Below are 26,848 nucleotides of genomic sequence, written 5' to 3'. Positions count from 1 at the left end.
ACCAGCTGGATAGCGAGCCCAGCAATGGTCTGCTAGTTCTGCAGTACCTCTGCCAGCTTTCTCTGACATGAATTTCTAATGCAATTGAATCTGATTTCACTTCCCAATGATCTCATTTCAGTCACCGCCACATACCCCACCGCCCCATTGCGCGAAGCCGGTGACACCGGCTCAGCCGAATGTCAAGCCGGCGGTGGCTGATAGGGCTACATCCCCCTCCGATGGGCTCAGCCCTGCAAGGTGCTGGGCTCTGCCTGGTTCGGCTGCGAGGAGCACGGGTCCTGACGGCAGCTGATGCATCGCAGGAGTCACTGTTTGTGACTCTTAATGAAGCATGAGTCAGCACCGCCACTGTAAACTCTGTCCTGCAGAGGCTTAAATATAGAAACTCTGGCCCAGGATGGAAACAAGGATAGTCAGACTGTTGTGAATGAAGTAAAAGCAAACTCCAGCTGAGACTTGAAAAGCGTGAGCGTTTTTTACAGTGGTGGGGTTTTTTTTTGAACAAAATTATCATTTTTCCCTTTTGTGATCTCAGTTGATAGCAGAGAAAAACAAAAAAATCCACAAGCAGGGTACCCAAACTATGCCGTGTTCACCCTTTCTTTTTACATTTCAAAGCTTTTCTTTCAGTGAATGCTATATTTTCCATGCGTAGAATTGGCACACCTGGAAGAGCACGAGCACTTGGAGACCTCAGAAAGCCCCCCCAAAACCAGAGGTGCGGGGCAAAGGGACTATTAAGTGGGAAATTAAGTAATAGGGATCCAGGGAGACAGAGCTTTGAGATAAACTTCTGCATCACTCACACACATCCACTAATGGCGAGTTACACGGGGAAAAGGCTTGAGGTTGTTACTTGTTTTTTAACAGATAACCTGCAGATTATACAGATAAAAATACAGTAAAAAGTTTTGAGGCATCCTCACTTTGAGGGGGGGGCACTACGTTGAAAGCAGTGAGTGTTCGGCCCCCCTCAGGCTCAGCCCCACGGTGCTGTGCGCTGGTGCACCAGGCACATACAGGCAGGGCTCCTGGAGCTCAGAGGTATATAAGTTTCTCGTATCCGTGGACTTCAAAGGGATCCGAGTGTTAAATGCCTTTGGAAACCTGAACAGCAGGTCCGAGTTTCCTTCTTCTTACCATAGATGCAAAAATAATGTGCTCAGACAGATTTGTAAGGGTAATGCCAAAAGGGCATCCAGTGCAGTGATAACACCTTTGCCGGTCACTCAGCAGGACTTGGGATCCTGGGCAGCACGAGCTGCGACAGTCTGGAGCTATGAAAACAGGGATCATCCAGGGCTTAGATCCAGGGGCTCACTCCTGACAAGAGCCCTTCCACAAGCACCACCCTGCACACCCCCCATCACCCCGCGTACCTCCATCTCCTCCTCACCCCAAAACCCCTGCACCTCAGAGCCTGGAAGGGATGCTATTTGTTACTTGTCCCTGCTGTGATACCGAAGCGTGCAGCCAAGCAGAGCAGAGCACCAGTGGGGCAGAGACCCCTCCATCGCCAGCTAATCCCCGTGGCCCTGGCCCCAGCCCTGGCCCTGGCCTGGCAGCGCTGCCATTCCTGGCCATCGCACACCCTCTTTTCGGGAGGGACCCTTAAGGTCAGCCCCATCCCTGATGCACCACCCACAAAAAAAAGCCCTGCCTGGGGGGGGCGGCAAGCTGGGAAGACCGTAACAGGAAAATCTAGCCCTTCCAAAATGGACCTAACAGAGATGTAGGCACTCCGGTGTGCAGTGACAGCATCACCTGGGACACAGAAATGCACCGAGCTTTGTTTTTAGAGGGCTCTATTACAGACAGGCAGATGGGTATGTATATAACTCTGCAGATACACAGAGAAAGAAGGGTGAAGGAAAATCAATAGTGCATATGATCTTGAGAAGTCATCTGGCTTGGCTCCTCATCCCAGCACAGCTATGCTACAGCCAAATCTGATAGATGTCTAATGCACTCTTAGAGACCTTCTGTGCTGGAGATCCACAGCAACCTGCTCCCACGCCTCACCATCCAAAAGCTTCTCTTTCTGTCTGACCTTGCTGCTGCATCTCAAGGCCCTCACTCTTTCCTATCCAAAATGAGCACAAAGAACGCATATCCCTCCCTCTCTTGCCCTTAAAGACCATCCCCATGTGCCCCCTACACCCTCTTCTGCAGGCTGAGCAACCCAGTCCATCCCTCTTTCCTCTCAGGTTGCATTTTCCAGGTTGTCAGACTGGAAATGTGGCTGTCTCTTGGACCATCCCCAGCCATCTCACAGCTTTCTGGTGGCATGGTGCCCACAAGTGGAGACTGCACCAGGTGAGATCTTCCCAGAGCCCAGGAGAACAGGATTATTTCACGTCCCTTGGAGGCCCTGCTCCAGCTTGCACATCTCAATACGTGCATGTCTCAATACGTATGCTGGCCTTTTCCACAGCATACACGGTCACCTCAGGTTTAGTCAGTGGTCCTCCATATCGTCTCTGAGAAGCAGCTCCCTGGCTACTGTTCCCAACCATCCCCTCTGCTCCTCTGGCTTCCCAGCATGTGTCCATGCCATGGGCTGCCTCCAGGTAGAGGTAACTTGCACCTCTTGAATTCTCTCCTGGTTTTTTTACATCCCTTTCCTCTGTTTTGTCAAGGTCATTTTGAATTTAATCCTCTTCTCTGCCTTCATGTCATCTGCAGATTTCACAAGCAGGTCTTCTACATAATCAGTCCCAGCACTAATGATGGCACTGAACAGAGCAGAGCACAGGACACACGCTGGCACCGTCGCACACAACACAGATTCTCCTGGCAATGCATCATCCGTAACTGGTCTCATGGTATGTTACCAATGGGCTTTGAAATCACTGTATAGGAGATTCGTCTAAGTCATATGACCAATATTTGTAATATTCACACAGCTGTTTTGAATGTAATTTGCTACAGTTGCAAATCATTTTCTTATTTATCAGCAATAAAAGAGAGAAAGGAAGAAGACAGCTTCACATCTGTTAAATCCACAGTTTTCTCTGCTTTACCTGAGGCCAACTCTGACGCCTGCCCAGGGAATTGCCACCAACAGAGAAGCCCACAGGGAAACACACGGGAAATCACCAGGCCACTCTGCCCTTAGAAGACTTGTATTCGTGCCTTGTAGATATGGTGAGTTTAAAATGTCCGAGGGCAGTGACTGACCTCAGTTTGCAGATAGGGACGATTGCTCAGTCTTACCCCAAAACCCTCCGTGAACCACGAGCCTTATTCCTCCCCATCCGCTCCCTCCCACCACCAGCCTGTGACAGCTCAGACAAATTTTTAAAAACTCAGCTCTGCCATTGTTCATACTTCCATTTGACAGCACAGTTCATGGATTTTTCAGGCCAGAGGGGACTGTTACATTCACCTCGTTTGACCTTCTTAAGCAATCCAGGCTCTCATATTTCACTCAGAGATTTACAGGAGTGAATCAAGTGATAAACACTTACAGATACCTCAAAATTTAGCTATTGCAATGAATCCCTGCCTACCTGACAAGTTTGCTTTTCTATTGCTTGGAGACAGTAGCTTGAGAAATCTAGTATGAGAAGCAAGCTCCGTTTTTCAATTTAAAGTCTGCTGGAATACAGAGGTTTCCGGTGGCTACAAGCTGGCATAATTTCATTCTTTCTTGCTTCCATGAAACAAACTGCTTCCCATTTAAGACCCATCTAAGAAAGTAAAACTTGGCAGTCCTATTAGTCCACTAATAGAAAAGCAAAAGTAAAAGGACAGCTTGTGGTTAGTTGTAGGTAGTTAGTTAGTGCACTAACTCAAAAGAAAATTAGCTTGGACAAGCTATCAAGAATTCTGCTTCGTCGTTGTGCCTGAAATCAAAGATGCTATCTCTGAAATCAGAGATAGCATCTTGTATATTGTTCATCCTCCATTCTCTAAAACCATCATACAGCCCCTGCGTACATGGGGATCACACTAGTCTACAATTGCTTCAGTTTTACCTCCGTTGCTTCAGTTATACCTCCCTGGCATTTTTTTTTTCCTTTGGAAGGATGGTAGTGGGAAACAGAAGAGGAAATCTGAATTGCAGTTCTCAGAAAACACCAACCACAAATTAATTCAACAGCTATGTATTTGATTTGTGCTGTTTTGAAGTAAAAGCACATCCATCCCATGCTCTGCTCCACAGGCTTCAAAGACTGTACATATCAATACAGAGGCTTATTGATTATGCCAAGACCAAATCGAATAACTTCATGAGAACTGAGAACAGCAACAAAAAAGACCACCACCGCAAAATCCCAACCAAAGATTAAACCTAACCTTGATCCTGCCCCACTAAAGCCACGGAGCACTTGCCCACCAGCTTTGATGGGGATCAGACCAACCCCACAGAGAACATCTAGTCCACCAGCCACATGCCTTTTCTTGAGCCCTTCCACCTAGAGAGCAGAGCTGTTACAGACCTGGGGAGGCTAATGAGTCCAAATGTAAGGAAAAACAGGCAACAAAATCTCATGTAGGTGGCCTTCTCAATTAAGTATTTCGAGACTAAGACCCAATTACTCCTCACAATGTCCCCCTGATTTTGCTGCCTTAGGGAAAGATATTGGAAAAGATTTGAGCAAAACTCATTTTGATGCTGCAAAAGGCGATTTTAGGCAGAGTCACTGCAGGGTTCAGCAGTTGTGGACTCTTGTCCTGTCTTAGGTTGCCAAAACAACGTTCCCCTGGAACAGAGAAAACATGATGTCTCTGAGCAGCCTTCCTGTCCCATCTCCCTTCTCATAGCTTTGAGCAAACTTTGTTTGAAGAAAGATTATTTAGATCCCCCAATCAGAAGTGAATTAAAGCTAACACTCTTTTAAAGACCTGCCTTGCTTTGATCCAAATAAATACATATTTCCTTTACAATCAGGTTCTCTTCGCATCAGTTTGAGCCTTTTTTTAGGCTGGAACCAGCTGGAACACCCTTCCTCTTTTCCACCATAATTCTGAAAGCAATATAAAGTGCAAATAGCCATTGAGACACAGCCTATGCTCAACAGAGACACATTTCTGTGTTGTCTTCCTACCCACCACGGACAGCCAAGGCTTTGGTAGAATCTGATGCAGCACAGTGGCTCACTCAGCCTTTGATGGTTTTACTGGGATCACAGCAGTATTTTTACTATGCACAGCAGTGTCTTTTGGAGACTTCACAGTGTACGCCGTCAATATGTAATAACACTATGCATCGTGAATTATGGAGTTGCTGGAATCAATGGGATTTTGCATATTAATTGCAAACACACCCAAAAAGACAAAGGAATTTATTGGCTTAATTAGTGTTTCAGCTCTAATAACGTTCAAGCTTCATTCTCACACAAATTGATAAATAGCAGCACAGCGTTACTCCTCGAGGATGCTTTGCCTTTTGAGAGGGGATGCTAAAAGTTTACGATCCAAGCTCGCTCAGCTGCAGCAATGCGCTCAGCAGGGTCTTGGAGGAGTTGAGCTTCAGAGATATTCGACACCTCTCTTTCATAAGCAGGTTGCTAGATGCTGGCAAAAGGAGCTACTCCACCCTCTCCGCAGATGCTAATGGTGTTTCCACTGAAAGGTATTTATATAGTGACACTTACTGGGCAGGACACAAAATGGAGCTGGACCATTTCTGTCTCTAGGGTGCAAAGACTGAGATTCTCTATAATACATCCCCAAACACTACATAACAGGAACCAGTTGCCACACTGGCAATCCGAGGGTAGCTACATGTAATGTACTTAAGGATTGATTCTGACTCCACGGATGCCGAGAAAAAACTAAGTTTGAAAAGAATTAGATCAGTGCACCTGCAAGCAGACTTTGGTCCTTGGGCTCCCAGCTCCCAGCAAGGACAGTTCCATGAAAAATGAGGTGCCAGGAGAAGGAGAAACAAACGTCAAGAATTCGACTGTATACCAAAACAAAACAGAGAGAAACCCACCTGGATCTGATCTCCATCACCTCATGCATTCACATGCTGCAGCACAGCACGGCTGACGTGAAGTTTCAGGAACAGCATTACAATAATGAGGGAAGAGCAAGACACTACCTGAAAAGCAGCTTCCTCCCCAAGGAGTTAGAACATTTTCTGCATTATCATACCATCAAAATTGCATCTGAAAACTAAGATTGGACAAAGAATCATTGTTCATAAAGCCTGTGCAGAGAATAGCTCACATCTTCAAACAAGTTATTCTCCTGGGCATGTTTCCCCCCCATTCTCAGCAGCAGATCTCTCCTCTTTGGGATGGGGATCACATCACAACACTTAAGCAATAAGCAATTTATTGACAAAGAGAAATGGCACCAAGAAAACATTTCAGCTGCATTCAAGACTGGGGTTGGATATTTTTTTTGTTTGTTTTTCTAGACATGATCTGGCAGCTGCAAGCAAAAAGAAGAGCCAGAATCATGTGAGTGTTGCCTCTCCGGGAGGAGCAGAGCCAAAGGCTGCAGGCAAGCCATGCTCTCCATGTCACCGTCCTCACAGCGCACTGGAGGAAATAATCCTGCATTAACAGGGCAGCGGATCACAGGGATCAAACAGGCCGTTTCTGTTTCTACCCTAGCTCATGCCAAAAAAACAAAACAGGAGCAAATGGAACACAGAGAGGGATACGCCATCAGCCCCCTGTGAAGAAAATCCACTCCCATTTATTAGAATATAGAGCTGTGCCACACAGGTTAATGGTTAATTCAGGCTGGTTTATAATTGGAAGAACCCAAAGAAGATGGGCATTTATGGTTTTCTCTACAAGGAAACAGGGCCATAACTCACAGCTCCTTCAGAATTACGCTCTGCAAAACCTCAAGGGCGAGATCCCACCGAGCACTCTGCGGCGGGGGCCAGGACGCAGCAGTGGCTTGGCACCTCTCAGGCTGTGACCTGAAAACACCAGCTCTCAGGGCTTCAGCCTGAAACACAGGGGGAAAGAAGGGGAATTCCGATGTACGTTCCAGCCTAGGACATCAAATCACACCGCAGCCTCAGCTCCTTGTCTACCCAGGAGGTAACAACGCCTCTGTCCCACAGGCTTTTTCCAGGGAACCAGCATTGCCCTCTGCTGGCCTCTTCGTCACTCATGGTTAAGGCCAGTAACAAATTGGTCCTACATCAACAGGAATCAGAAGGAGCTCAGGCCCCTGCTTTAATCCCCCAGGCAGCCTTCAAAAACGAAGCTCACTCAAGAGCAAGTGGGCTTCTTCTCAGTGAAGCATCTCCTCTGCTTCTGCTGTGGCACCAAGGCATTAACCTCTGAACTTGCACGGGCTTGGTCGAGCGAAATGGGCGCCCATTTGCATGTTAGCCATAGCTTATAATCAAGCTGAACCTCTTTCTGCCATTAGACGTAAAACCAGCTGAGGGAATGCTCTCACCTATAAGTGCCAGGGTGTCCACACAGTAACTGTTTACCTCTCTTGTCTGTAATTAATCTTCCAAGTCTCTGCACGATGCAGACATTTGCAGTAAAAAGGACCAAACTCTTTGGAGTCTCAAAGTCAGTGAACATTCAATTAGTCTTTATTTTATTCTGACAGGCTCCTTTATCCCAGAGACAATACCAATACATGGGATCTTAGCAGGAATTTCTCCCAGAGTTCAGTCCAATCACAACAAGGAAAAAAAAATGGCATGTTACCAAAACCCAAGGTATTTAACACAAACATATTAGATTTAAAATAGGCATATATGCCATTTTGCTTCTGTCCTCCACAGACCCCTTTAATATAATTAGTCTGTGGCATAAACTGAAAAAGATCACCTGAGCATCCACCAAACCCATCCTCCCTATGTTGAGTTCACAGATTATACCCATCCAGGCACCATAAGCCACTGAAGGAGCCAAATAAGGAGATAAGCAAGCATCAAATCACTGAGAAAAATGTCCAGAGTGAGTTTCAAAAGCAGTAAGCCCAAGTCCAAAGCGTGGTTCAATGCATGTGTGTAAAGCCATGAAGCACACAAAGCAGCACTTTGCTTTTCTAACAGCAAAGGGAAAGAGGAGAACCCAGATGTGGGACTGTCCTGCCTGTGGACCGGTGTGGCCCCATCAGCCCAGGCCCTACTCCGCAAGGAGATGAGCATCAAGGAGAAAATCTGCAAGCCCAGATCTTGGAAAACACAGAGGCACCAGACTTTTCACAGGACACCAGACACCCAGCTGCTCTTGCAGCACGGGTTCCTCAGAAAACTCCTTCTGTACACTGGCTGGCAAAAACTTAGCCCCAGCAGCTAACCTGCTTCACTCAAGCCAAAGCAGGATTTCCTCACCCATCTCACTGGAGACTTGCCAGGAGCTCCCCAAGCCAACAAAGGTCAAAACAGAAGAAAACAAGTGCCCAGCCACGAGCCCGCTGGCTTGCGGGAGAGCAGAGCAACTTGAACGCCCTCCTCCAGGGAATGGCCACAGACAAGGGGTGGCTGGCACCCCTCTCGGGGCTCTCAGCAGCACCCCCATTTGCCTTCCGTGGTGTTTTGTGTGCTTGGATGTCTCCCTGCTGCCCTCTTTTCCAGGGATCCCTTCCATAGCCAGTGATGCCCAGGCACAGTACAAAGGTCGATTCACATCAGTAGCACAACGATTGGGGATTTGTTGCTGCAATATCCAAGATGCTTTGAGAGCATGAACACCTGTCTATTTTTTTTAATCTTAACTTTTTTATTATTATTTTAACTTGAGAGCACAGCTGGGCACAAAACAGAGTACCCTTTGTCTAAAACTCCGACCTTCCACTCCTTTCAGGGAGGTCGCCCTATTCGCATCACATCTGATCACCTCACAATTTTAAAAAGAATTTGGTTTACTCATCAAGTAAAATAACATTTTGAGGGGTCAAACCTCCAGAGCAGACACTGGCTAATGGTTGTTTGAGATGCCAGTATCATTTGGGAAAACCAGTCCCAGAGAAAGCTGAAGCCAGCCTCTGAGTAATTCTCCTCCTCCGACCCGAACCAGGGGACCAGGGTATCCCCGCTACAAACAGCCCCTTCTCCTTGTGCCATGAAACATGTAGAACCCACAGACCGCATCCAAGGGGAGGAGGACTCGGTCGAAGCCCAGAGGGTTGGGATCCCACCGCAGGCTGCTTGCTGGGCTGCGCATCACCCTGCTCTCACCCGCAGCCACCCGCAGCTCAGGGACTGCCATCCCCATCCACAACGCTGCCCCTGCTTTTCTGGATAGCTGCACCACCAAGCACTAAAGTTTTTCATCTCCCAATTGCTTTTCCCTGTGTTACTTCAGGAAAAAACCAACCCACACACTGAGCTACCACCACGATGATCGGGATGGAAGAGCCTGTCCAAGCACCACCGCCGCAGGCGCTGGGTGAGAGCCATCAGCCCCCCACAGAGGCAATCTCCGAGGTCCCTGCGATGGGGAGAGGAAACAAAAAAGCCTGCGAACAGCCAAGGGAGACGTTCATTCTATCGATTGTGTAAACTGTCAGTGGAGTGGCAATGAGCATTTTTTTTTGTTTCTATCCCAGGGAATAATCCAGCCTGATAATTAGTACATAAGAGATAAGTGGAAAATGAGACATCTAGCGAGGGTGGTTCAAGCCTCCTCATGACATTGATAATGTGCAGATACATAGATCACTGTCGGGGCAAACCGCCACTGTGAGCCTGTGTCTTCCCATTGCCTCATCAATCCATCATCCGCTTAGCTACTGACACCTTGGCAGGCACACACCACCAGCCCTGCATTTGAATTGCGAGGAGCAGGCTCCACCAGGGAAAACAGATTTAAAAATCTAAGATTCAAATTTGTTTAAGTATTGTGAACAGCAATTCCCTTGCAAGGCATCTTCATTGCCCTTTTGCCAAGGGGGAACAGTTGGGTCTTTGTTAGAAGTACAAATTGCTTCTTAATGCAAAGGATAAACCAGAGCCCAGGCACCTCCTTAGAATTCCTCCTGGCTCCTGCTAATGCTGCTGCATGTCAATTTTAATTTTTTGAAATTTAAACCGAGGGCTTTGTGTCTAAGCTCCATTTTGTCGGAGGGGAGGGGAGGAATAGTCAAAAAGGGTTACGGATCCGTGGGGAATTGAGGATCCATAGCAATTAGACTTCATTTGGGTCTCAGACACCGGTTTTAATCATATTCTAAATAGTACAAATCGACAAGACATTAGAGATAGATTGATAAACGTCTAACACGTGTACCTGGTTATGAACTCTGCTTCCCTCAGCTGGGGGATGTTTGAGGACAGGATGAAGGGAGGAACTGCTCTCTCTCTCTGACCCTCCTCTTCCAGCCAAGGAGAAGACAATACCCACCGAGGACTAGGTAGGAGACAGAAGAGACTGTAAGAACTCGGTCGTCACTGGGCTACCCCAAAGTGGGGCTGGAACAAGTTATCCCGGCTGTGGTTCCCCCTCCTCCTGCAAAGTCAGGGCAGGGGCAAAGCTCCAGCCTTGGCCGAGCAGTTGCAGGCCGGCTCCTGTCTCTCCTACTTGTGAAACTGCACTAAGGCTGCAAAGGGCGGTCAGCTGATAGGGAGGTAGGACCTTCAGGAGGGAAAAGTGGAATGACAAGACAACAAAATGAAAGTAAGAGCTTTTGTAAATCAACTTAGCTCTTTTAGCTTCAGCAGAGCAACCCAAATTTACCCAAACTGAGGAGGTTACCTACTGGGGTGATGATGAGAGACGCACCTCCTCCACCAAAGGCTCAGGACCGCACGCACTAGTTACACACCCGTGTGCTTGTACAAAGACACAGAGCAGCTGGGATTTACCGAGGACCAGCAGCAGAAAACTTTTCCAAATGGTCTGAATCTGTCAGTCTTCAGCGAGCGTTCTCTGCCAGCGTGTCTCGGGGACTGTGCAGACCCACCTAAGGTCAGGTGCGGTTTCCAACCCATATACGCACTGCAAGCGTCGGGGTTTGGACAGACTCTCTCCCCCGCTGCCTTCTTACACTTGTCAAGCGTGTTACAGAAACACGGCTTTCCATAATCGCCGATTAAACCGCTTTTCTTGTACTTCACTAACCACTGGATCAGGCTCAGACCCAGTAAATCTGTTAAGGAGATCTGCTCCACATCCCCACTTTCACCTCTTGATGACTGCGCTGCTTTTTTAAAAAACTTCTTTTCCTCTCCCTCGGCTTTTTCCCAGCCCCCTTGAAGCATAATCAAGACCTAGCCAAGGTGCTCCATCCTAACTTTAAATTTTGCCGCAGGGACTGAAGTGACCCCCCCCTTTACCTCCCGCCCTCCCGTGGCACCACCACAGCGCTCCTTTGCAGCACTGGAAGAGACAGACAGCAAGAAGGCATTGTCTAAAAACATAATTTAATGTGATATTTCGGTGATAGTGGTCAACGACTGAATTCTTTTGCAGACAGGAACAGGTTTGACGTTCATGACACCATCACTCACACCAGCATTGCATTGCACAGAAAAGAAAAGTTTACGCTTGACCCCATACAAACAAAGCAGCAGAGGAAAAACCAGTTATGGTCCAGTCCCACTTGGTGAATAGCTGATCTGAAAATTCATCATCATAATTAATACTCATTGACAAAAAAAATGTGACCAGTACAAATTCCGTGTGCGGCACAGTCCAAACTCAGGGCTCTCTTACAGCCCCGGGAACCACTCGAGAGTTTCAAGCTGCTGAGTTCCTTGTGTGACACAGAACACATCGAGGCTGACAAAGGGAGAGGGGGGTTCAGAGCAAATGGGGGAGAGTAAGGAAGGGGATCGCTTTGTTTCACTTCTATTTTGTTTCCGCATGGGTAAAAAAAAAACCCAAACATAGAAACTGATAATGAAGCTAGTGACCTGCGGAGACAGCGGACACCGGGAGGAACAGCGGCACGATGGGGTACAGAAACGCCAACCAGCCCAACACACATCGGTGGCGGGGCCAGTTGTGTCGTGCCGCTTGTTATGTGTTAATCAGGGTATAAAAGAAAGCCAGAGAAAGTGCTGTACTTATTGTTGTTGCCTCCGTGCGCTTTGCCTCCGTCCAGCTTGACGTACACCTCGTCGCCGGAGTCCAGGTGCAGCACCACGCTGTTGCTGGCGTAGTCGTAGTTCTGGTCCGCGTCTTGGGCAATGGCACTGGCCCGCACCTGCCAACACAGCCGCGGGGTCCATCAGCCCTCCGAGCCCCTCTCCCCCAGCCCCTCCATCAGCCCCCCCGAGCCCCTCTCCCCCAGCCCCTCCACCACCCCCGTTCCCCCCCTCCCGCCCCCCTCCTCGCTTCTCCTTCCCCCCCAGCCCTGCAGGAAAGTTTGCAAGCCGAGAGTGTGGAGTTTGTGGCGGCTCTAAAGCTGCTCCCCGCCGCGCACCCCCGCCCCGACGGCGGGGACGATGCTCCGGCTGCTCCTTTCCCCAGGAGCGGCGGCGCCCAGTGCCCGCGGGCAGCCCCGGAGCCGGGAGCGGGGGTACCCGGACCGGCGCGGGGAGACCCGGGGCGGGGAGGAGGGGCCGGGGAGCGGCGGGGACCCACCTGCCCGTTCTTGCAGAGGTCGGCCCACATGCTGGTGCCGTCGCCGCCGCGCATGAGGATGTGGTAGGTGAAGAAGTAGATGCCCCGCACCTGGCAGGTGAACTTGCCGCTGGCCGGGTCGTAGTGGTTGCCCAGGTTGGTCACCACGTCGTCGAACTTGAGGACCTCGTAGCCTTCGTGGGGGCTCTTCAGCCCCACGTAGAAGGCGATGCGCGGCCCGCTGAAGGCGGCGCTCAGCCCGCCCGCCGCCTCGCCGCCCGCCGCCGCCCCGCCGCCGCTCCCGCCGCCGCCCGCGCCCGCCAGCGCCAGCCCGGGCAGCCCCGGCTTCCCCGCGTCGCCCCGCTCCCCCGGCGGGCCCCGCGGACCCGGCGGACCCGGCTCCCCGGGGGGCCCGCGGGGGCCCGGCTTGCCCGGCCGGCCCGGCTCCCCCTTGGGTCCCTGGACGAAGGGCGGCGGGGGGTTGGCGCCCAGGTCCTGCAGGGCCTCCACGGCGGCGGTGCTGCCGGGGCCGGGCGGGCGGCCGCCGCTGTAGGGGTCGCAGATCATGCGGCAGGTGCCCATCATCTCGTAGTGGGCGCCGCTCTCGGCGGGCGCCTGCAGCAGCAGCAGGGGCACGGCGACGAGCAGGGCGACGGCCATGGCCAGGGCGAGCCCGGCGGCGGCCAGCAGCCGCCTCCTCCGCTGCCAGAGCCGGCCGGCGACGGCGAGCAGGTCCTCCTTGCCGTGCGAGGCAATGGTGGCGCGGGGGGCCGGCCGCTCCCTGCGGGGGACGGCAAGAAAAGGCGGTGAGCCCCCCGCCGCCGGCGCCTCCCCGCCCGGCCCCCGCCTCAGCCCGCCCGCCGGCCGGCCGCTCGCCCCGCCATGCCGCCGCCGAGAGCCGCCGCCGCCGCCGCCCCTCTCCGCTCCGAGGGGACGCGGCGCCCCGACCGCCCGGCGGGGCTGGGCCGGCGCCCGGCTCTGCCCCTCGCCCCCGCGGGGGGGACGGGCCCGCCCGCCCCAGTCGCCGCCCCGACGTGGGGGGCGCGGAGCCGAGCGGGGCGGACCCAGGGACCCACCTGCGGGGCCGGGGCGGAGCCGCCCGGGGGGCCTCGGGGCTGCGCCGCCGCTGCGGGGGGCCGGGGCCGGGCGGAGGAGAGAGGCGGCGGCGCGTCCCGCACGCCCCCGGGCTCTGCGGCCCCCCGACGGCTGGCACTGGTGTGGGGGGCATCCCCTCCCGCCCCACCGGCACCGGCCGAGTCCCTGCGGGTACCGCCCAAACTGCGCCCCACTGAAACCGGGACGGTCGGGGATGCATCGCGTTGCCCCGTTCACCTGCTGCCCGAAACCGCCTCCTCCCTCCATCCCTCCATCATCCCTCCATCATCCCTCCATCCCTCCCTGCCCGCGGCGGGACGGCCCGGGCGGCAGCCGGAGCCCCCGGTCCCGCCGGGGTTCGCTCCCTGCCGCCGCCGAGCCGCACCGCATTCTGCGGGAGTGGGTCGGGGACAGCCCCGCGCCGGCCACAGCTTGCCCCGGCGTGTTCCCCGTGGCTTCCTCAGCCTCCCCCCCTCCAGCCTCGGCGGCCCAACGACGGGCAGGACAACATCGCGGGTGGATCTTGCTCCTCAACACGTCCAAGTGTGATTGATTGAAGTTCGTTCCACCCGTCCCGGTCTCCCGAGGGCAGGCAGGTGGAAGGGGAGCCCTGGGAAGAAATACCTTAGAGCAGAGTTTAGGTTCGGTTACAGCAGAGGATTTTCTATGTTTCCCTGAGTAATGATGGGTCCGAATCAAGTGGGTTTTCCTCCAGTGGAGGAATTGTGATTAACTGCCTTTGATTTTCTGAATAAATGCTGGTAGTGCAGCGGGAGCTCTTGCATCGTTAACTGCCTGCAGGGATCTCGCCTCTGGGGAGGAAGCTGAGACCTTACCCACGCATCTCCTAGCGCTGGGTTAAGAACCCGTCCTAGAAAGAAAGAAGATACTGTACAGAGATTACATAGATTTCCTAAGGGCAACATTTCGGGGTCTCCCGCTTCCTTGGTGCATGAGAAGGGTGAATTTCCAGCGGGTTCACCAGAGTTGAAGGCAGGCTGTTTTGTCTTAAAACAGGCAAAGCTGCAGGTCGTAGGAAGCCAGCCGCTCAGCCTGATCCAAGGCTTGTTGAAGCTGATGGCCTGGAGGCATCACAGGCAAACGGGGACACACAGGCTTCTTCCAAGAACTGCAGAAATGCCCTAAAAGGACTTGGGACTCTTTTGTTAGCTTTCCTTGAAATTTAAGGAGGGGACATCAAGGCTTTCCCATCTGGAACGCACGCACTTCAGGACCAGATCTCATCTCAGTTACATCCCTGTGTGCATCCAGCATTTTTTCCTGGAGTTATTCGGGCTTTGCTCTGCTGCTGCTGAGATCAGGATTCAGCCCTGCCTCTCCAAGTCTCTCTGATTTTTTTTCCCCCACATCTGTGTATTTGAAGCTGGAAGGGAAATTAATCTTGCAAATAAAAACCTTTCCCTGAGAATTGTATAGATAGTCGTGTTAGAGTAACTGTGTCTATTACTTAGCACAATACAGCTAAATGTTTTAAGAGACGAGGTTGTGACAAAGGTGTAAGTCTTTTTCCTCTCCTCTGAATCAACAGTTGCATCCCACGGTGTTATTTAATAAGCCCCCACACTTGTCTAAAACCTTGTAAAATGATTTCTAATAGTTGTTTCTGTTACAGCCCTAGTATAATTTTCCATATATTAACTGTGCTAAATACAAATAAATTCACAAACAAATTACACTGCTTTGCTGATCATCCCTCCTTAAGCTTCTATTAATTTCCCTTTTGTTCTGGTATTTGTCACTAGCTCGGCTCTCCCTGTGTGTGTGAATCCAGAGCTCTGCAACCCCCCCTAACCTGGCTTTTTAATCTCCTGTTTTCCAAAGGCAGCAGCCACACTTTAGCTTTTCTAACCCTTTTCTGAATAATTAAATTCTTGTATCATCTGGGCTTTGTTGCAACTTCCCTATTTGCATTAACTCACTTTTATAATGAGGTGGCTGGTGCTGGGAACTCTATTCCAAATGGAGGCTCACCAGCCCCTTCTGCAAAGCCAGAACAATTTTCTGTGACGGGGTCTGTTATTCCCATGGATCAACAAGGACAGATGAAGAAGAAGAAACATATTCTAACTTTCAGCAGGACAAAATTGGCACAGTTCTTAATAAGGACAGTTGAGCACTTGAACAAGCCAGCAGAGAAGATTACAGAGATAGCAGCAGTTAGGTTACATGTCAAATTCTTGCAATTTTGTTTGGGAATAATTTAGTTATTCCTCTGTGATGCAGTGAGATGAACTGATCACCTCCTTAATCCCTCCATCAGATTACTTTAAGTCACACAGTGTGACTTTAACATGGAACACATCATCTCCAGTAGGATCTACGTTCTAGGTTCCTGGAGACCTGGAGTTATGGGCTGACTGGTGTCATGCATCTTGTCTCCCAAGAAGTAGCACTGTGATCGGTGAGGCAGCTGGTACCACCCACTGATCCTGCACTAGTAAGTGTTTAGGAATATAGTCGCAAAAAGCTACATGGCAACGCTCAGCTTACAATTTTGATACGGGCTGCTGCACCCTGTTAGGTGCCTGCTTTCTGTACGCAGAGGGATGCACCACAGCAGTACACGGAGCAGCGAATTACCAGATTAGCTAATCAGGCGGTGTCTGAGGTACCGCCTGCCCTGCCAGGAGGTGCCTTTCTTCCTTTGAAGTCCCAAGTACCAAAGCCTCCTCTCAAGTTAGCCACTTCACATCTTTCGAAAAGCGAGTCAGGTTGGTGCTCCATTGCAGGCTACTCAGGGCTGGCAAGACTCAAGTGCCTCTGGGTGTGCCCAGAGAGATAAAGGCACCCGCGGAGCCTGGTGAAACACAAAGGGTGTCTGGATCTTGGCATTAGATGATGGCTGAACAGGAGCTTTGGTGATTGCCGTTGTTGGCCAAAGCAATAGTTAAGCACCTAAAAGCTCGCGTGGATCTAACTCAAAACTCCATTTTCAGATGTGGTGTAAGGACTTGGGAACCTGACCACTCAGGGAAGCATTTGACAGGTCAGGCACAATTCCCAAATTTAGACAGTCAAGAACCCAGACACTTCACATTGAAGCTCCAAAATTCCAGGGCACATGAATTTCCATCAGTTACCTCCTCCTTAATTTCTACTTCAAGGCACAGCCACCCAGCTCAGGATGCTAGTAACTCTCAAAAGATGTTTCTGCTCCATTAGATTCATCAGCTCCATCTGCTCCATCAGATCTATCTCCCGCAGGCATTTCCAGAGAGTGTCTGCTGGATCTGGCCTCTCACTACTATCACATGCACTTGCCATTACATATGAGGTAGAGGTGAGGACACCAACCTGGGATGTTGGAGACTTGTTCCAGTCTTTCAGCCTTTACCAGATTTGGAGCAGGTTTCTAAAACTATCTTTCCAGTCTTCCAAGAGAATAGTCTCAGCCTTCCAGCTGCAGGGTGTTGTGAGTTGGATCTTCTTCAGCTCATTCTTTAGGATGTATTCTGCTGTAAAAATAGTGAAATATTCACAGGGGCAGAGGAAGGAAGAATAATTCCACGGGCTGGTTAGGGCTCCCTCCCGAGAGACACAAAGAAAGCAAGCCGATGACTGAAGGAGCTCAGGGCTGAGCTTTCAAACCACGCCTGTCCCCAAGGCTGAGCCACCTCACATGGTATGACCAGAGCCTGTCCGTCCAGGGGCAAACACGGGACACTCCTCAAGGCTGCGGCTGGCCATCTGTATTTCACAGGGAGGTTGTCAGCAGGGTGACAAGGAGGAGATCTGGGTTCAGCTGAATTTGCTGCCTGAGAAATCCTAACCTGTGTTCCCAGGGAGGCTGCCACAATCTTCCAGGGTGCAAGCTACCCAGGGGAGATAGGGAGAGCAGGGAGGAGAGCACCGCGTGCCCTTACGTTGAATCCATTCCTCTATGCATAAAAATAATTAAAGATTCATTGAGCTAGAAGGAGAAGAAGACCAAAGGTGAGTATAATTTTTAGTTTAGTAGTGGGAGCACCTACCTGATCCGGAGTTTCAGTCTGTCTCCAAGAGCTGTTTGTGAATTCCAGCCAGGAAGGTGAGGTACAAATGCAACGTGAAAGAGAGCGGGTGGCTCTGGCATGCACAATTCCCCTTCCTGAAGGACCATCCCAGCTGTTGAACTAAAGACACTTCTGCACTGTCTCCCTTCTCTCTCGGAAGGTTTGCTTTTTTTTTTTTTTTTGCCTTCTCAGCTACACATCCTCAACACAAACTTAGCTCATGAACTGAAGCACATGGTTTTCTCCACAGCCAGCAAGAGCTGGACCATCTCCTGACCAAATCTGTAACCCTGGCAGGACCCGGCAGGACTCAGACCCACTGCGGTGGGGGCGTTTCTGGGCACACGTGCAAGTTGACCATCGTACATTTGAGGCTCCTGGAGACTGAAGGTAGCTGTCTCCCCAGTTAGGTGACTCTAGGCTGGGACAGGAGCTGAGGGAACATTTTTATTTCAAACTTAGGTGCTTAAATTCTGCTTTAATCCCTTCTTTTGGTTCCTTTTGGATTTGACCCTTAACTAGAAAATGTAAAAAGAGCCATACCAGCTCAGACCTCTTACTTAGCAAAAATGTCATGATCAAAGTAAGTCTATGGTAATACTTCCCTGGTATTTTCTCTCAACCTCCAGCAATCCGTGGCTTAAGGACCTCCTGAGCCATAGTAAAATACTTTTAAGAAGCTGAAACCAAGATTACTGTGAGTAAAGGCACAGACCTTGGGTCAGTACCCTCACCCATCCCAGTGAGTAGCTTTGTTTTGCAATCTTTTGTCATGATTGATGGACGTTATGGATAACATTATCCTCTGGTCCTCTGAAGTGCTTCATTCATTGTCTTCCTCACATCACAAGACTTACAGATATTTCTCATTGCCAGAATTAACTATCTGGAACTCCATGTATTCAACAGCTAGTAAAACATAATATATATAGTCCTTATGCTAAAATGTTCACATTTCTTGCTGAAAGCAAATTTGAATCTGTTAATGTTCAGAATGCGTATATTATTATTTCCATTCACAAAATATAAAAGATAATGATACTGATTATTTTTGCTTAATGGAGAGAAAAGTTTAGAAATGGTTAGGCTATTGTATTAACTGCCATCGTTCCCCACAAATACTGTGCACTTCTTTTTGACCTAAGTTGGGATTTCCAACAGTACTTGTCCTAACAGCACAATGCTGAATTTACTTCCACTTGATGGACCCAGTGGGCAGATGGGGTCCTGCACAGCAGAAAAAGCCTTTTATTGCATAAACAAGGACTGGAGCTGGCTCTTGTCTTACTGTCTGTAAGGCAGAGTTGCAGTAGCCCACAGAAGCTTGTGCTGATGTAGCAATACATAATATTCGGTCCATATAGCCAGCATCAGCCCCCTTGTACAGACACAGTATCTATTACAGATCCTGAGCAAGGAGAAGTTTGCATACAATCCAAACAGCCATTGCAGTTGGATAGGCTTTGTTGTATGTATTGATCACTGTGAACTGCTGCTATTTGCACTTTACCATATCCACTTGCTGCACATGGAAGAAAAAATCTGCTGGCTCTCTCTTTGCAAGGGGGTGTTTCGGCAAATACGTTTAGCTGTTTACAAGAGAGCAGTTCACAAACCCCAGCCCTGCCTTCAGGGTGCTGCTTGGAGAAATACCAAAAGGTGTGGAGGGAATCAGTGAAAGCCAAATGCCTTCGCATCCCCCCAAACAGGTGCTGTTCAGCAAACTCAGGAGAACTCAGAGCAACTGAACCTTGCTTCCCACTTTTGACCCAGTGGGACTTTTGCCTTTGCCTTCTCTCAGAGCAGGGTCACACCCTGAAGTTAATTCATCAAAGCTTAGACAAATTCTGTGGGTACAGAGAAACCTCACACAATGACTGAAGCTGGTACTGAAGATGCCTGGTCCAAACATACGTGGCTGCTCACGTCCCCAAGAAACTGTTAGGAACGGTACGGGAGCAGCAGCTGATACCTGGCCCCGGCAGCTGGGGTGATGGAGGAGGTGTTACAGGAGCTCCAAGCTGTTTGGGAGCTCCCCGTTCCCAGAGCAGGTCTTCAGCTGGACCTAAAGGAGGTTTAGAGAGAAACAGAACTGTCCTTAACAAAAGGCAGGATCTGAGCAACCTCACCTATCAAACTACCAGGTTTGAATGACGTCTTGCTTAAAAACAGTAAATTAAAATGAAGCGAGAGGCCAAGTTTGCTTGCCCTTAAGCAGCTGAAGGCTGGAATTTGGGTCACAGCGAGAGCAAATTCAACTCTCCTTGCCTAATTCTCTGCTTCTCGGTATGTGTTTACAAACTGCTTGAGGAGAAACAGGTTGGCCCTAGATTTGTCTTGTTCAATTTGTCTCCTTAGATAACTAATGCTTTTCCAGTGTGACTGCTGGAATAACTCTGGACTATCTATACAACCAAGCATCTGCTTTTTTAATTGAGCTAGGGCCTTCTGTACAAAATACAAATAATGAAATAATAATTAAGCACATTTATAGCAAACATAAGATTAACCTGAATTTGGAAGTCTAGTAGAAGCCTTCTGAATATAACACGTGTGCCCTTGGCCAAGCTGCTCAGCAATGTGTGTGTGTATTAAAGCAAACCCCTGGCAGGCCTCCAGCTGAAAGTCACCCATCTCCCTTCCGAACCCTCTGAAATGCCCGACAGGACTCAACTCTCAAGCCTTCATGACTTCAGAAGAGGGAAGGGCGAGGCTGGAAGGTCAGAGCGCTAAAATCAGTCCATTTATGCAGATCCCTTGTCTTAATTTAGCAAAATTTCCACACCCAACTATGAGGCTGATTATTTCTATTCTGTGAAGGGAAAAATTGCTGCAGGGAATTGATGTGCATGGGCAGCTGGTTTCACCAGGATGAAAGACACACATTAAAAATGCTTTTGAAGTGCATTTGGGCTTCCCTCTGGGAGTTTACTAGACCTGCAGTCAGGTACCAGAGAGAATTTGTTCCCAGAAGGCAAAGACAAGAATAAAATTAGTAAGAAATGATAGCCAAACCCACAGGTGTCACAGATGGCGTTGAATGGACATCTGTTGGAGTAACATTCAGTTACCATGATAAACTTTAGCCTTACGTCCTCCAGAATTAAATGTATTCCACTGTTAATCATGTAGCATGAAGAGGAAGATGTGAGGATTGCAGACCCAAAGCTAAGGATGTCAGGAATTGGCTTTACACCTCCATCAGGTGTAGGAAACACACAGCGAGCAGGGTGTAAAAGCTGGAGGAAGGCATATGGATGAGGTGGGGCAGATGGTCCAGCTCCGTGATGCTTTGCTGGGGTTTACTGGTGCCCAGTGGAGAGTAGTTGTTCTGCTGAGCAGAGGTAGCTCTAAGGTTTGTGCAGAGACAAGTTGCTTTGTTATGTTCAGACAAATAGCCCCAGATGAAGAGGTTTGACTGCCACTTCGGGAGTAAGGGTAATTTGGGGTATAGCGAGAGATGAGACAGAGAGCTGGAGACACAGGCCAAGGAGAATCAGTCCTGTCGCAGTGGCGCGGATCAGCTGGACAAGGTCACGTACCTCTGGGATACTCAAGGAATTAATAACCAGACTGTGACAATTGTTTTTTAAAAAGCCTGGTTAAGCTGAGAGAAAGAGTAACTGTGAGAGAAAACCACGGATTTCTGTAAAAATGAAGCTTTAAATAAGCACCAAACCAAAGTAGGCAAGATGGCTTTGCGAGATTAAAAAAAAAAAAAGTTTGATTAAAACATGGTAAAATTGTCCCAAAATATGTAGCCATCTGTGATGACTCTTCAGTATAAACCCAAATTAAAAGGATGACAATGGGCTTTATTTAGAAACATCCTGACCTTTCTCGTATGACTCCTGTCCTGCCTTCTCGTTACTTGTCATTCTCAGTCACTGTATCTTGCTTAAATGAAAAGTGTAAGCTCTCCAGGGCATACGACTGCATCTCTTTTTTTTTTTTCATCCACTCTGTACAACAATGCATGCAGCAGGGAGACTCTTAAAACTGTTAAGTAAAAGACAAATAAAACATTTAATCTCGAATTTTGCAACTTTACTGAATTTCTTCACAAGAAAAAAAAAAACCAACTAGTGTGGATATTAGTAAGAAGTTATTTGCTCACATAAGTAAAAGTTAGGCTAAAGTATAATCACAGAAAAGCAGTGCTCTCCTTGGTAACGATGTTTCTTAAATCGCAGGACGGTTCCTGGGGGAGAGCAGTGGAAGCCCATTGCTTGGGATTCTGAGAGCGAGGCTGGGCAAAGCCAGAGACCGCACTGCAGGGCTCGGTGCCCCGCTGGCAGGAAGACGAATGAGAAGCCCTAACAGTCTTCTCTGTTTTGTTCTTCTATGATCCTTATAAGAGAGATTGATGCTGACAGCATCCAGGTGGTGCGTCCGTGACTCAGCTGTCACGTCACTGCTTACGGCTTAAAGCCAGTGAGTCAAGGAATGAAAAACAGGTGGAAGGAGGAGGAGAGCCCTCCCGAAGTGCTCACCTCCAGCCATCTCTCGCTAAGCTGGCGGGGCCAATTGCAGACCACAGGGACATGGAAGAAGGAGAGGCAATGACAGAAGGAACGGCTGGTCACCTTCCTCCAAGGGCAGCAGGGTTGCAAGCCATTCTCCACGCCTTACGTGGTGTGGAAGAAAAGCCTGGTGTGAGTTAATGGACTTCTGCGAGCCAGAAGCATCCACCCCATGTGGTAGGTCTGAGGCCCGCTGACTCTTGTAACTACGCTCCGTAGGCAAAGCTGTAGATGAAGTAAATAGTGAATCCATCTAGTTTAGTTCATGCTAGACAGAAAAAGTAACATCACAGATGTCTGGCCACATATTTTCACCAATACAAAGTTTACTATTATGGATCTGATTTCAAGTGACACCCTAAATCCTGTTCTGAGAATGGCTCCTCAATGTGCTAGTGACTGTGACAACAGACACTATTTCTCTGAAAATCCAAGAAGTCCTGGAAGACAGAAACAAGACTCCGTGGAGGCAGAGTCCTAGGTTCAGGTGGCTTCTGAGACACTGCTGTCTGTCTGGGAAGGTTCACAAAAGAAATCTGCCACACCTGAGATCTAAAGCTGAATCTAATTTTTTTGCCGCTGCCTTGATTGCAAGGCTAGCCTCTTGTAATTCACAGTAGCAGAAGGTCAATGGCATCTCTAGAAGGTGGGTACTCCACCTTTGTCTCTGCCTTTGGCCACGATCAGTGTCTAACACATGGAAATCTCTCCAGGGATGGAAACTTCATAACATTTTCCAGCATCTGTTCTTAATTTCTCTGTTGCAGTTCAAGCCTCTAATTCCTTGTCTTATCCATCATGGACAGAGAGAGCAGGTGATTCCCTCCTTTTTGGTGGTAGCCTTTCACACAATTGACAGTTGCTACCTTGCTTCCCTGGTCAGTCTGTCCTTCAGAAGCTCAGTCCATTCCACCTTTCTTCATCACTGTTCTTTTCTAGAGCTTTGGTCATTCCCACTGCTCCCCCTGAACTTTCTCCCATGGTCCATGTGATTTTTGATGTGCAGTGCTCAACACTGGGCAGAGGAGTCTTTGGCCAAACTTTTCTATTCATCTATTGCATAAGAGCACATCATTGTTGACTCGTATCCAGCTTGCGACCCCCATCACCCACAAACCCTTCTCCAAAGAGCAGTCAGTGCCCTGTGCATCCCTGAATGTGTCACCTCCCAGTTGTCCCTGGTGAATGACATTCTGGTCTCCTTCCCATGCGATCTTTGATTTGCCGCTATTGTTTGGACATCTCTGCCTCTTCTTCAGCCTGCCAGCTGTCACCACCTGCCTGTAAGTTTAATAAGTGTTCCCTATCCCATCAACGGTGTCTTTACTAGTGATATAAATAGTACCAGACCCCTAGAGAGTCCCACCTTCCCTTTTGGCAAATGACCAGCTGATACCTTCTCTGTTCAGCTCAGTTTTGTAGCCATCCTACAATGTTTTGGATGTTCCTGCAATGTTAGGAACAATCCTCCCTAGTTTCCTTACAAGAATATTGTGTGTAACAGTGTTAAAAGCTTTTTAAAAATTGAGATAGATATATATATATATACACACACCTACTGCTTTGCTACACACAGAAAGAAGATTATATTGGTGTGACATGACTGATGCTTGCCAAAAAGAAAAGTGTGCTGGCTATCATTTATCCCTTTCTTACATGAGTATTGCATGTTTTGGTAGCTGCCAGGAAGCTTGTCGTGCATTGGCACCCTCTTGTGCAAAGTGCTATGCAAACTCGAAACCAAAAGATGGGTCCTGTACCAAGAAATTCACAACCCAATTAATCTTAATTTTTTCTCCAAAAGAAAATGCCAGCTCCTTCCTTATCAGACTTCACATCGAAACATCTAGAAAAAGGAGACTATTCATTCTGCAAACCTGTTTTATCACAAAAGGACACGACCACTTCTTTCCAAGGAGTCCCAAACAAGTAGTTTTTACTGGCATCACCAAGCGCCATATCTAAGTCTTGATTTTAACTGCATTAAGCCTTGCTTAAGGCCAAAAGGCATCATCTGTCTGCAGCCCCCTCACTGTCTGCTCACTCACTGTCTGCTCCACCTAGGATGCAAGTCAGGCAGTTCTTTGGTTTTCAAACCTGACTGCTTCCAGTATGAGTGACACATCTTATGGTGACACAACTGCTGCAGGGTCTGCAGGAATTGTCTGAAAGCCAAGAGCTCTGTCCAAAGGAAGGAAAAATGGCAAGGATATAGTTATGTGAAGTGAATGAGTAAAAGGCATCAACTCCAAGACTGCAAGGCACAGTAACTGAAAATGTGGCGTTTTGCACTGCTTCTGCTATGTAAAGTAAACCAATTTTAAGAAGTGCTAAATCATGGCACTGGTTGTGGCGAGCAATGAAACTTGATCTTATTTTATGGGGTTTTGATCTTCACAGGCAGAAGGAAGACTGTTATCAAGCTAAAGTATTCCAGCCAGATAGTCTCTGACTGTATGTTTGCAGAGCACCTGTCACAGCAAAACGTGGGCTCTGCTGTTGCTTCTGCAACCAAAGACTTAGTAACAACTGATGTTGTTTATACGTGCAAAGCATTTGGAATTAATTACAGTTTTGTGCTCTATTTAAGTGTACGTTTAATTACTTTTGATTAGGATAAAGAGGATCATTTTCTTTTACCAATTCTCGGAATATTGAGAACATGTGGAAACTAAAGCAATTCTTTGCATACCAGGTTATTAGTGTAAACTTCAACATTTCCACAGAAAATGCTCCGTGAGTGGGGAATGGCTGAGGCACCTGGCATGACGTGGGTGACCTGGGACCTTGGTGCCACAGAAATGGCCAGACATGCAAACCTTTCCCTACAGTAGACAGAGCTGTTGCTCAACCATGAAAATTTGCCCAGCTTCTAGGTGTTTAGAGGCCAGAGTGCCAAAAAGTCCAAATTGGAAACACTTATTTTACCCATCCATCTTGCCTTCTCCCATGCAGCAGCTTTCTGAGATGAAGTGCTCATGACCCTGCCGTCAGCCCTGGCTGGTACCAGCAGGGAATGGGGGTCTGTTCTGGCTCGGCATAGCAGGTGCCCCTGCAACGCAGCTCACTCTCCATCTGCCTCACAGCTCTATTAAATCATGCCTTTAAAGGCTGACATTCAGGGCCCTCTGCTCGTTTTGTGGGGACTTTGCTGAGGTGGACCCTAGCCTGCCTGAAGATGGAGCTCACTGCTTTAGCAGCTGGCAAACCCCAGCTCCAGGGAGGAGGCGAAGGTCATCAGCCCAGAAACTGGTCAGTGTGGGTGGCCCCATAGTGCCTTGCTCAACTTTGCTGTCACATCCACAGCTCTAAAACCCTCTCCTCTAGCCAGACCTTCATGGCACATGAAGCACACACTTCCATAACTAATATTAAAACAATTCTCCTTCTCTGTGGGACAAACTTGGAGAGGAGAGGAGAGGAGAGGAGAGGAGAGGAGAGGAGAGGAGAGGAGAGGAGAGGAGAGGAGAGGAGAGGAGAGGAGAGGAGAGGAGAGGAGAGGAGAGGAGAGGAGAGGAGAGGAGAGGAGAGGAGAGGAGAGGAGAGGAGAGGAGAGGAGAGGAGAGGAGAGGAGAGGAGAGGAGAGGAGAGGAGAGGAGAGGAGAGGAGAGGAGAGGAGAGGAGAGGAGAGGAGAGGAGAGGAGAGGAGAGGAGAGGAGAGGAGAGGAGAGAAGAGAAGAGAAGAGAAGAGAAGAGAAGAGAAGAGAAGAGAAGAGAAGAGAAGAGAAGAGAAGAGAAGAGAAGAGAAGAGAAGAGAAGAGAAGAGAAGAGAAGAGAAGAGAAGAGAAGAGAAGAGAAGAGAAGAGAAGAGAAGAGAAGAGAAGAGAAGAGAAGAGAAGAAGAGAAGAGAGAAGAAAAAGCCAATGCAATGAGTCCAGCATCGTCATCATGGGATCACAGCAAGTATATAATCTTTTATCAGGGAAGGACTACACTACAGCCAGGGATGAAGCACAGGCAGGCTGGTTTTGCAGCTGAACACAGCCCCAGGGCTCCACACGGGACCTCCCACCACCACGCTGCCCCAGCGGATCCATGCTGATGGAATCGGGAAGCAGGCACGATGCCAGTGATTTACTGGGAGGGCAGGAGGCTGCTCGCTCTAATATATGGCACATATGGCATGAGAGTGTTAAGGGAATTTATACTGTAAAAAATTATCTCCACACAAAGTATGGAATTACTTGGGAGGATTTATGCAACAGACATAAAATCCAGTGGAAACAGTCTAACCTTTCTGAGGCTTATTAAGTTTTCTCTTTATTTATGGAAATGTCTTAATTTATGCAAGGTGAACGCAGAAAAAATGCTATAGATTTAGTCAGAACCTAGCTCTTGCTATTTATAGACTTTCACAGCTATATTCTGCTCTTGTTTACATCGGGAGTAAAATTATTTGAAGTCACTGGCCCCAATCCAAAATCAGCCACATGACTCTGTTGAATGCGTACCAGCTCTATGGTATCAGTTGACCCCAAAGTGATGCTAATAATGAGCAAAAAATGTGAAGAAAAAAATTTCAGTAACAAAGAACGTTAGAAAAAGTTGCTTTGTATCCTGCTTACCCTTGTTGTACATATTACATTAAATATACACCAAAGTAACACTCTTCCATCCTTGCCTGTATGCAAGGAGTAAGATGCAGAACTCCCTGAGGACAACAGGGTTTTCCTGGGGTCCCCAGGACAGGATGGTGCTTACTCCTTGGTGGCGAGGAGGATCTTTAGCCACGTTACTAAAGAAAAGATGACACTTCAGTAAC

At 48.8% G+C, this 26,848-nt stretch overlaps 1 protein-coding gene across 3 annotated transcripts; it reads right to left on the bottom strand.

Annotated features, from left to right (window-relative positions):
• Nucleotides 1–11,576: 11,576 nt before the first annotated feature.
• On the bottom strand, nucleotides 11,577–13,115 carry C1QL2 (complement C1q like 2). 3 transcript variants are annotated; one of them, XM_087732941.1, is made up of 3 exons: nucleotides 12,771–13,115; nucleotides 12,477–12,725; nucleotides 11,577–12,096 (listed from the first exon to the last, which is right to left on the bottom strand). In XM_087732941.1, exons 1-3 carry the CDS (start codon nucleotides 13,113–13,115, stop codon nucleotides 11,917–11,919), a joined length of 774 nt encoding a protein of 257 aa, XP_087589067.1. In that variant the 3' UTR covers nucleotides 11,577–11,916. The 3 variants fall into 3 exon arrangements, with proteins under 3 accessions (XP_087589067.1, XP_087589068.1, XP_087589066.1); XM_087732942.1 differs by having other exon boundaries at nucleotides 12,783–13,115; XM_087732940.1 differs by having other exon boundaries at nucleotides 12,477–13,115.
• Nucleotides 13,116–26,848: the final 13,733 nt, after the last annotated feature.

This window comes from Nipponia nippon, unplaced genomic scaffold (assembly GCF_047370975.1).
Source record: "Nipponia nippon isolate SJK-2023a ecotype South Korea unplaced genomic scaffold, ASM4737097v1 scaffold_5, whole genome shotgun sequence".
Classification (NCBI taxonomy): Eukaryota; Metazoa; Chordata; class Aves; order Pelecaniformes; family Threskiornithidae; genus Nipponia; species Nipponia nippon.
This window is presented reverse-complemented; position numbering and strand designations above follow the sequence as displayed.